Source organism: Podarcis tiliguerta (assembly GCF_965153285.1).
Source record: "Podarcis tiliguerta genome assembly, chromosome: 5".
NCBI lineage: Eukaryota > Metazoa > Chordata > Lepidosauria > Squamata > Lacertidae > Podarcis > Podarcis tiliguerta.
Genome location: NC_139538.1, coordinates 45,136,067 through 45,148,175, shown reverse-complemented (window position 1 = coordinate 45,148,175; position 12,109 = coordinate 45,136,067). Strand labels below are relative to the sequence as shown.

Here is a 12,109-nt window from a genome sequence, read left to right as displayed (position 1 = left end):
TGCATGAACTGCCATCACTAGACAGTACATCTCCAGACTTTTATTCACCAGATAGTATGTATACAATGAATGAGCAACAGCGGCCTAAAGTTCAGGCACTGCTTCCTTCTTCCTTCTCAACTTCCAAATGTGCCAAAAGGAAGTGGCCAGAAGCTTTCACTTCCTGTTTTAAACTAACCAGAGTTTGTCTGGGGAAACTCTAAACCATGATTTGATCACCATGATCAAACCATAGGTTAGGTTTGATCCTGGCTTGTTTCAACAAACTGTATTTTAAACAGTAGTTGGAACCTGTGGCCCTCCAGATATTCCTGGACTACAATGGCTAGCCATTGGTCATGCTAGCTGGGGCTGATGAGATGTTGCTGGACTCTAATTCACAATTTAAATGTTTCCTATCATACCAGAGAAGAGAGAGCACTTGCGCCTAAGGCTTACAGTTTCTAGTGCATATAGCACTAAATACTGGTATAGCATTGCATCTGAAACGAGGCAAAGATATATCACGAGCAATGTACCTTTTGGTCAAGGCTGTATGCTAGAATCCAGTCTTCTTGCTTAGGATGGAACAGCAGGCTCTGGATGTAGAAGCTGAGCCGATATTTTTGATAGGTGGCACCTTCGTCGTTACTGATCAGTATGCTACTTTCAATCTCAGGATCACTCAAGAGCATTATCTATATAAAAAGAAAGAAAAGACAGGATAAAGGTGGAAATAGGCTTAGCTACATATCTGGTTCTAATCTGAGATTATTATCATGTGGTAAGAATTGCCCCTATGTAGTTACATTACATGTAAGAATTGTCCCTACAGTGGTACCTTGGTTTACGAACTTAATCCATTCCGGAAGTCCGTTCTTAAACTGAAACCATTCTTAAACCAAGGCGCGCTTTCCCTAATGAGTCCTCCCGCCACTGGTGCCCTCCCACCATTCGGATTCTTTTCTTAGACGGAGGTAAAGTTCTCAAACCGGGACACTACTTCCAGTTTTGCAGAGTTCGTAAACCAAATCTTTTGTAAACAGGACTGTTTTTAAACCGAGGTACCCCTGTATATAGTTACATTGCCTAGTTGGAATGCACCATTGAACTCTTGCCTGTATGAATGGTGGAGAGGGGTGGATGGATGTATAGACCCTATGGCTTTTGCATGGGTATAACTGTACAAAGGTAAGAGTCAAATCCATTGCCCTGCCCACCTTTGTCTCTGGCCCCGCCCACCATCTGCATGTGGCCACCAAAAGGTTCTCTGTGAGGTAATGTGGCCCTCAGGCTGAAAGATGCACCCCACTCCTGGTTTAAACATTTTGCCCAGTGAATGATTTTCATATTCCACGCTCAAATGTTGAACTCTGCATCTGAAGTGATAATAGTGTCAATATCAAATATGACAATCCACTCTATATAAGGCCTTATACTGTATATGAAAATGTTTTATTCCAAACTTAGTTCCTTTGGCAAGCCCTTTGTGATAGCACAATTGACACTGACATCTCTTGGCTCGTACAAGGATATTCTTCACGACATCACCTCTCCTCATGCAAACCTACATGGACCCTGAGATTGTCATCTGACAAACTACTCTCTGCACCAGCTTCAAAGGAGCTCCATAGAGTAGCAGCTTCCATCCATGGACTGCTCTTCCCTGAAAGGCCCATGTAGCACCAACTCTGTCATCATTTTGATGCCAGACAAATACACTTTTCTTTTCCTGGGCATTTGGGCAGCAGCAATGATGGGATGCTTTTACTCTGATTATGCTCTGGGAAGTAATAAATTTAAGAAACTAAACAAACTAGCTTGTTAGATCAGCTCATTATTTATACTGGTGATAGCAAAAAAGGGAAAGCATTCTACCTAGGAATTCACCACTGTCATTAGGCAGACACAGTGACAAGGTTCAATGTGACCCCTTCAGCTAACTCTAAATGGTTGCAATGGTCTGTACAATACTCCACAGTCACCGATTTTTATCGCATGTGCCAAAATTCTGCAACAAGGAAAGCTTTATTCTACAGCTGGTATAAATTTCATAGAAGGAAAAATTTACATAATGCCTTATTTTGCATGATCTATTCTGCAATATTTCCTATTTTGCATAATTTATTCCAGTTTTCATAGTCATGGCGAGGAGCAAGGAGCTATGTAGGTGACTAAGCTCCACCTCTTATCTTATTCAGCAACTCCTTGCTCACACAGTCTTTCAAGCGATAAGAACAACTATCCATTAAATTAGAATGATCAGCTTTCCTGCATATATTTTCAGACATATTCCCTTTTTTTTGTTTTTGATAGCTGAAATTTGCAGGAAGCTGAATTTTATTTCCCCGTGCCAGATTATGTACTTTTTGTGTTCAACTGGAATCGTAGCACACAAGCAGTTTTGTCTGTGGAGACCTGCTGTTGCTTCAGAGTGTAAGATCAGGCTAGCAGCATTTCAGCTTGGCACTAAAAATCAGCTTTGAGAATCTCAAAGCCTCACTTCAGCAAAAACTTTGTTCAATAGGAATTATCACCTCTATCATCTCTGGGGCCGCTGTGACAAAAGCTCAGTATACCATGGAAATAAGCCTTTATTTCTTTTTGCTTCCCAAAGGACTTCCATATTGCACAATAAAAGAGAAAAAGGTTGTCACCTCTAATCCCTATTTGGGGGAAAAACTAAATCACCTTTTCAGGATTCAAGAAAGCTTCTGTTTGGGACTAACTTTGTTTCCTGATCTATTTATTCATATCCAGAGGATAAGAGAGATATCTGTAGTTCACATTACTAACATTTGCTTACATCTGCAGACTAGATGAAAGAGAATGGAAGATTGCCACAAAGCAAAACATTTCAGAAGGATGTTACTTTTAAAACAAAGATTCTCTGGGGAAACAGATTTGCCACTCACTAAAGGTTATCAAGTGAAGAATGTTACAGATTAAAGATTTCCTCTTGTTCTAAAATAGGATAAAGAGGTTAAGGGTCTTAATTACAGAGTACAGCAGATGGATATCCAAATTTCCCAATGATTCATTGTTGACTCACTTTTTGCTTCAATAGGCCTTCTTCCCAGGTAGGTGGGAGTAGGATTGCAGCCTTACAGCACTGGTTGTGCTATTTGGGGACTTGCAGTCCCTATAGTTTAAATGTGTGTGGCATATCTCCCTTGGCAGCTGCTTTGTCAGGAAACTCTGCTTAAAGGAACTTGTGCCAGCTGTATCTCTAGGGGACTCCACACATTCAGATTAAAAGGTTGACTGGGAGAATGTGATGGCGCTCACTGTCTCTGCTCCCTACCTCCGTATATTCAGCCAAAGACTTGCAAAAATACTTTAGGCGAACAAGTTGTGTGGAGCTAGGCTCTCTCCATGCAGCTGAAGACTTTTCAGAAGACCAAGTCCCGGATCACATATGCCTAGCTTATGTACTTTAACTTCTGCAAACACTGGCTCTGCCCAGACAATCCACTGAACATGTGGAGGTTTGGAAAGGGCCAGAAACATGATCATCTTCCTGAGCCTCCATATTCAGTGGAGATGTGGAAAACATGTGAACAAAGTTCTCATCTTTCCATAATATCCTGAGAGAAGATGTGCTTTCCCTGGATGTTTCCTGCAAACCAAGTTGTTTGCTGTAACTCTGAATGGGGAGCACAAAAGGGCTCTGTCTCCCCATATCCTTAATAATTGCAACTAGCAGCAACCACATAGGACTCATGTCTGAAGAGTAACCAATAAAAAAGTTTTCTCTGGTAGCTCTGCAAAGTGAGCATATTCCTTGTGCAATCTCCACTTTCCCAAGTGATCAGACTTTCTAGATACAGAGCACAGCTGAGTTTGGCTTCCTTTGCATGGAGAGATCACTGCAATCTCTCTTCTTCTTTTTTGGCATTAATATATGGGTTTATTGGCAAATATAGCTCACAGTGTTTGCAGAAGTTAAACATTCCTACAATCAATAAATCCACTGCCACAAATCAGATTCTAAGAGATACCCTCTAGTCTACCACAGCCCAGCTTGTCTCCAGCTGTAATTCCCTTCTCGCATCCCCAAACCGGCTCCTTTTCTCTGTTTCAAAAATACCACTAATTACCCTTCATGTATAAATATCTAGCTTTTCTCCTTCCTTGAGTTGAAAAGGGAAATAAGGTTCTGATGAGCTTCACCTTCCACATCATCCTGTAACAACTAGTTACCCTCAAAAGCATTACCAAGGAATTTGCATAATAAAAGGGTGTGATCTAGCCAGTATTCACACTTGCATAGCTTTCACTAATCTAGAACAAGTAAATGGGAGTAGAAAAGGGGAGGAATTTAGTTCAGTTCAGATTTAAAGGCAAAACTCCCCAATTCACACTTTCAGCAACAATGCACAAACTCAAATGCAGCCACCCATCAAAATTTGTACTTCTCTGAATTTTGCAATGCAGTTCTGTAGCCAAGTTATGTGTACAAAAATGCATATACTGAGGTAAAGTGTGCATATATTCATGAAAATAACGTACAAAAGTGCACTATATTCAGGAAAACTGCTTCACAAAACTTTATATATTAGGCACAGTTGCATACAGATTTGTGCATATTAAAAGAAATTAGTACCTGATGAATTTTCATAAGGACTTCTAAAAAAAAGTGAACTGGTGCAGATATCTGGAGAAGTGAACTTAATACAGTGGTACCTCTGGTTACAAACTTAATTCGTTCCAGAGGTCCATTCTTAACCTGAAACTGTTCTTAACCTGAGGTACCACTTTAGCTAATGGGGCCTCCTGCTGCGGCCATGTCTCCGGTGCACAATTTCTGTTCTCATCCTGAGGTAAAGTTCTTAACCCGAGGTACTACTTCTGGGTTAGCGGAGTCTGTAACCCAAAGTGTTTGTAACCCGAGGTGTTTGTAACCTGAGGTACCACTGTATTGGGGAAATGAGCAATGGAGAGAAATCAAAACTGAAAGATTTGCCCATCCCTATTGAGGAGCAGACAATATGGGACACTTCAGTTCGACCTGCATTGTTTGCTTTCTGAGCTATTCCCAATTAGCTGCTACACACACACACACAGAGAGAGAGAGAGAGACACACAGACACACCAAGTGACCTCTACTACATTTCACTCACTGGTTCAGTTCCTGATTGAACTGATCAATGTCTTCAGCCTGATCCCAATACAAGCTTCCTATAAGATTTGTGGAACAGCAATTCCTTGATTTCAGAATCCATCACAGACTAGTCCACTCCAGAACCTACAACAGACTAGCAGAGAAAGGGGGGGTCCTGGAAGGAGGAACAGGGGTCTGCTTGTGGCTTCATTCAAGGAAGGAGCTATAAAATAGAAATCTAATCTATTAAGCTGGGCCTGAATATGTATAAGAGTCCCAGGCATCTGAGCACAACTAGGAGAGTGAGCGTGAAGCGTAGCTGTATCCATTTTTTCTGGTAATCTGATCCCAGACATGACAGATGATGAGCAAAATCCCCAACATCTTTGGTTTACTGAAACCGATATCAGTTTGGCTTGGATTATACAAATCAGCAGGGAGCCTTTCCAGCTTTGGTTCACACAAGAAAATCAAAACAGTATCAGCTTCAGTAAAGCAAAGATGGAAAAGCTCATGGAAAGAAAAAGACTGTGCAGTGAGAGCCTATCTCCCTATTTAATAACATTTAACCCTTTCCACAGCAACCCCCTCCAAAATAATAATATGTGAACCAAAATAATCATCATAATAAAAAATAGATATATGTGGAAAACAACACTTTACATTTGTCAAAGGGCAAAACTACCTCTTCTTATTATGTGTCTTCAGCAAAGGATCCACCCCATTCGTGATTTAGATTAATCTCTTTTCATTAGCAGCCAATAAACAAACACCAGCTTCTCTGGCAGTGCCCAGGACCGCCATTTATAATTGCCATAAGGAACACCAGAGAGTTGTCAAATATAATTTATAGCCTTTTAAGATCTAATCATTTTCTATAATATTAGATTAAATGGCAGCCCTTTATTAAAGAGGAAATTATAGTTCACCTTGCTACTTTCTGGAACATTTTGTTATATATTGTTTTTCTCTGTCCATTACAGAAGGATATAAAGTACATTATTTGGGGGGGGGGGGAGTGCTGCAAAACGAACTTGAAGGGAATAAGGTTTCCCTTTCCTTTCTGCATCCTGGCTGCAGAAATTGTTCTATGAATGATTTGCAAGGGCACAGTCTAGACTGCAATGCCAGATACCTGGATGCAATTCCAGTGGAGCAAGAAAATCCAGTCAAAACAGGAATCACCCATAGGCGATTCTTGCTTGATTCTTAAAACGTTTACTTGCTTTAAGGCATAGTTTTGAAGTGCATGTTTCTAGAATTCATGGGTTTTATCGCTTTTCTTCTTCTTCTTTTGCATTTGAATTTGTGGGATATGTTAATTAACATAAGAAGAGTCCTGCTGGATCAGGTGAAAGGTCAGTCTAGTTCAGCATCCTCTTTTCATCGTTGTCAACCAGATACCTATGGGAAGCCTGGAAGCAGCACCTGAGTGCAACAGCACTCTTTCCACTTGTGATTCCCAGCAACTGGCATTCAGATTCAAAGTGCCTCCAACAAGATGTTTGCATTTGATGCAAAGCGAATTTCTCTCTCCCCCCCCCCAAAAAAAAATTATTCATTTTATAACACAAATAAAAAACACAAACAGAAAAGACAAACAATATGAACAAATTCTTGTCATATCCTTATTTATCTAAACATTGTTAAGTGGGCTTCCCCAAGTCCCACCTATCTGATTTTCATTTTACTTCATCTTTAGCAGGTTACATATATCATAATTTTTTTTAATCACACTTAAAATAACTTCACATTTTATCACTTACAAATAATACTATTTTAAAGTACCCTATCTTCTACTTCTAACCCTACAGCCTATATCCACTTCCAAAGCTATTCTAAAGTTTATTATTAAATATTAACGTATTTTTTCAAATATTTCTTAAACTTCTTCCAGTCTTCTTCCACAGTCTCTTCTCTCTGGTTTCGGAGTCTCCCAGTCAGTTCGGCAAGTTCCATAGAGTCCATCATCTTCATCTGCCATGATGCAAAGCGAATTTCTCACTTCATACCAATTTTAATGTTCCCTTCTTGAAAGAATCCAGATGATTTTCATGTTTGCTCAGGTGCACATTTCCACAATAAAAGAATAGACGGATTGCCCACTTATTATGGTATAGCCTGCCTATAAGTGGTCATGCTGGGTCCAAAATTAATGTATCTCTTTAAGTTTCCCTCCACTTTTGTGTGTGCATAAAACCTCTCTGTGAGGTCCTCTCTCAGATACAATTTTGATAACTGAGAAGGCAGAACAAATAAGAAGACCTATCATGCTTATACCCTTTGACCAGATGCAACCCACAAGGCAAGTATTGTGACTGACAGGTGCTTGTTAATCCATACCCTCCATTATAGCATATTGACTAAGGCTGCTTCCAAGCTGTCACTGTTTTGTGGGTGGGATTCAACTACACAAGACAAGTTCAAGTTGTGCAATTAAAGTAGATTTCATAGGATCATAGAACTGCAGAGTTGGAAGGAATCCCCTGGGTCATCTACTCTGCAGGAATCACAGCTTAGGAGTCCCTGACAGATGGGCACCCAACCTCTATTTAAACATATCCCATGAAGGGGAGCCAACCACCTTCCAAGACAGCCCTTCCAGAAAGAGTCAACCAACTCTTACTGTCAGAAAGTTCTTCCTAATGTTTAGTCAGAAACTCATTTCTTATCATTTGAATCCATTGCAAATTAATCAGGATGAATGCTTAAGAAACAGCTCATCTGGAATTGACCATAGAGACTGAGCCCCTAATTTGAATCTCACCTCTGTCATGAATGCATTTGGCAAGTCATGCCCTCTCTTTCTCCTCACAGAGCCCCAGTTCAGCCTCTCTTTCCAGGGGACTTTGAGAACTGTGAAGGGAACAGGGGTATCTGAACAACTATCAGCACCCTTAACAATCTACACTTCCCAGAATTCTGTGGGGGCAGCCATGATTGTTTAAAGTGGTATCACAATGCTTTACATGCATAGTGCAGATGGGGCCGCAGTCTTTGCTTCTTCTGTTATCTGTTGTTGTTGTTTAGTCGTTTAGTCGTGTCCAACTCTTCGTGACCCCATGGACCAGAGCACGCCAGGTACTTCTGTCTTCCACTGCCTCCCGCAGTTTGGTCAAACTCATGCTGGTAGCTTCGAGAACACTATCCAACCATCTCGTCCTCTGTCGTCCCCTTCTCCTTGTGCCCTCCATCTTTCCCAACATCAGAGACTTTTCCAGGGAGTCTTCTCTTCTCATGAGGTGGCCAAAGTACTGGAGCCTCAGCTTCACGATCTGTCCTTCCAGTGAGCACTCAGGGCTGATTTCCTTAAGACTTCTGTTATCTAGCTGTAGTTATTGCAACAACCCACTAAGGCAAGTCCGTATTATTATCCCTGTATTACAGGTGGGAGGCGAGTTTGCCATGAAACTGAATCAGATTCCCTCCCCCATCCCTATCACAGTACAGCCAAAGGGCAATGAGTCTGACAGACCTGCCTAAAAACAGGCCTCTTCCACCCACAACCTACTGAAATTCAGCTGCACTTGCTCAGCCTCAGCAAATTACACACAAAGAGACTGTAAAATTATATCACCACTAGTCCCCTTCCCATTCTCAGTTTGGATTACAAACATAAATGCTTAAAAATCTTATTGGCCCACACAACCACATCTCTTGACAAAAGAAAGGAAGAAAGAAAGAAAGCCCTTTTGACTGTGAATGTTATGTCGTACCATAAAGGGATATTTCTATCAATATTACCATTCCTTGTGCCTTATTAATTTCCTCCCCCACAAAAAAACCCCAAACATAAATTTCAAGTGCAAATTACTTGAGTCCGCCTCTTTCAATGGGCGCCAAGAAGTTTTGTAGGTACAATATCTGTAACAATATCACTGCTGAGTTACATTAGCAAGAAGCATCTTACAAAATGAATAAAGAAGACAGGATAGAAATAAATGCCTTTTGTTCCCAGGAATAAATAGAGGACATTAAACTCTTGCTTGCAGGCAGCCAGTTTGTCAGCTTTTTGAATATATGCTCCCCAGGTTAGCCTGCCTCTGTTTAATTTTTGTAGACAGAAAGCCGCAAAACCATCCTGATGCTGGAATAACCGCTGGGCTAAAGAAGAGCGCTTCTGCTTGGCACAAACAACCGCCCATTGTCATTAACAGAACACAGATGCTGTGCCTGAAACATCTTTTTAAAAAAAAACCCCCAGAAAAATAAAGCTGCACCTGAAGAAATGTCTGGAAAAAGCAGGCCTAATTGGGTTCTGTATGCAGCGCATATTCATGCTTTCCAAAGCAAGAGTGCTTAGCGGAAACGACATTTCTTCAACCGCAGGAATTATCTTAAATTCAAACTCAAGATGGTTAAATGAAATTCTGTAGGCTAGAACCACCTTCAGACCTTCTGAAAGTAGGAACATGTTGGGAGGGGAACAGGGATGGTGCTTGCTAGTCCCAGCCCCATACTCAATGTGTTGGTTAGCTCTGCAGGAGCAATCCAGTACCCTGCAGTTTTCAGGCTCTGTGTATACATGGACACAACGGGCAGGATTTACCTAACATGTCCAATCTGTGGAAGCCCTGTTGCCTTAGTTTAACCTAGACATAAGTGAATCCCACCTCTAATCCTAGCCTTTTCATGGCTATTCATAACTGTTGCCATTCTTTTTTCATGATTACCAGCCTTTATGGCTGCTTCATTCTTCCAATCAGGAATCAAGTAATAGATTCTATTACAATGGAACCAGTGCTATTTTTCTAGAAAAAGAGGTGCCGGAACTCACTATGCATTGTTCTCTTAGAATGGCAATTACACCCACCTGAGAGGTACTGAAGCTGAACTCCCAGTGAGCTCTGACTGAAAAAAAAAGCCCTGGTTGGACGACAGTGTATGTGTGTGTGTATAAATGTTTCAGATTTAGCCATATACTGTGCCATAAAGGCAATTTAAAGCCTTTAGAGAGGCAGAAATTGTCCTCTCCTGGTCACATGGTTGATCGTAGCCAATCAGGGATCAGCCTTTTGCAATGGTCTCCAGAAAGCTGCCAAGAGTGGGGCTCTATCTCATCCCAATTCCAATTCAACACTATAATTGAGTTTATGTTATATGCATTACAATTTCCCATGCCTAACCTGTTCCCTTTCAAATTCTGCCTAGAGGGTCTTTGTGATTCATGGCATTCCTTTCTGCAAATTGTTCTAATCTGAGATCTCAGGTAAATATTCCAATGGCCAACAGGGATTACAAAACTGCCAACTTCTGAGTGGCCTCAATCCTTTATCAGAAAAATCTGTGGGTTTTTTCTACCCCAAAGGGCCAGCCGGCTTGGACCTACTCTTCCAACTTCTTGTAACATGACTTATTATTACTTGGAAATTAACATTAATAACAGATTTAATTAGCAGATATAGCTCCAGATTATCATCTTTCTGGAACATAATGATGCAGTCTTACAGGATGAAGTGCACTCTTCTCACTTTATATGGGTTTATGAAGCATGTGTTATAAAAGTACCTCAGCCATACGGCTTTTATACCTTGGCAAGCATTTCAAGGCAATCCCATAAAATCCATGCAAATCTTAAAGTGTTAAAGGTGACTTTCACTACAGTAATGAAAGAACAAGACAGACGCCCAACGGAAATTAAATAGCACCCTATCCTTTACTTAGTAGTTTGTAAAACAAAGCGCAAGCTCAATATTTCATTGCCTTGCACAGGTTTCTAAAACCAACCTTCTTGATCAAAAATGGAGGAGTGAAAATTTGCAACACTGAAATAAAGCATCACCTTTCAGCTTCTATGCTAAAGAGTATGCCCCAAGGCTATAAGCTAGGAACAAGGTAGAGTTTATTCCTTGACAGTTCTGTGCTTTCTGCCATCCTCCAAACTCCACCCGCCCCCAAACTTCTCATCTCTCTCATGTAGTTGGCAATAAATCCCTTTGGGGATGCAAACACTCAGCTGTACAATGAAAAATGTGGAAAACATAACCCCCCCATCAGCTCTTACAGTTAGTTCAAAGACACCATTACTGCAAGATGCTTGTGTAACTCTCCAGAATGGAAGGGTGTGCTGCTTTTGTTCTCAATATGTGTCAGGGAACTGCCATCAGTGCCGGAGGGAGAGAGCAAAATCCAGAGGGATTCCAGAGAGGGATTGGGAGAAGCAGCCCATCTTCTGGGAGAAGCAGCCCATCTTCTGGGGAAGAGAATCAGCATAGCACCAGTGGCGAAGGGGGGTAGATGGGGGAAGCGGCGAGGCAGTCCCATGACTCCTTGCCGGGGACCAGCGGGGAGAGTAGGGGTCCTCCGCTGCCTTTCCCCCCTTGCGCAGAAGGCTTTCGCGCAGAGAGAGTAGGAGAAGACTAGGCATCAAAGAGCTTCTTTGCTGGAAGAAGTTTAAGAAACGCCCACTGACGGATTCTGCCAGCGATTGAGACAGCCATGGGTGAGTGGCTGTCCGGACAGAAAAGGTTCACTCAGGCAACCCAGCCAGGTGTTTGCACCGGCTTACGCACGAGCAACCCCTAGAACCATTACAATATGTGTGCCAGATACAAAGGCTGGTAATACCTTCAAACTCTAATGACCAGAGTTTGGGAAGCAAAAGTTTACAGTATGAAAGCTGATGTTGAACACCACTTGCATGGGCCTCTACTGCACTCAGATATATTATGATGTGAACCACTACCAAGTGAGGTCAAAGCTCAGAGCAACTAATGTTGTGCTGCCTTTGAATCTAAAAGAGCACAAAGCCATCATGATCAGTTGCCACCTATAGCTTTGTACTCTATAAATTTGTCTAACCCCCTTTGAAAGCAAAATAGGTACAGTTGTCATCACCCCACCTTGTAGTAGCAACTTCCAGAGTTTAATGGTACACTGGGTGCATAAATACTTCCCTTTGTCTCTGCTGTATCTCCGCCTAGTCAGCTTCACTTAAAGGATCTAAATTTTGTTACAGGAAACCTCCATCTATTTTCTCCCCACCATAAATAAGTATAGAGATTGGGGGTGGGGGAAAGATACCAC

At 41.5% G+C, this 12,109-nt stretch overlaps 1 protein-coding gene across 1 annotated transcript in view; it reads right to left on the bottom strand.

Annotated features, from left to right (window-relative positions):
• SORCS3 (sortilin related VPS10 domain containing receptor 3) overlaps nucleotides 1-12,109 on the bottom strand; it is a 405,333-nt gene that overhangs the window by 187,320 nt on the left and 205,904 nt on the right. Inside the window, exon 4 of the mRNA XM_083441626.1 lies at nucleotides 519-677. Coding sequence (XP_083297752.1) covers nucleotides 519-677 — 159 coding nt within the window. The remainder of the gene's footprint in view (nucleotides 1-518; nucleotides 678-12,109) is intronic.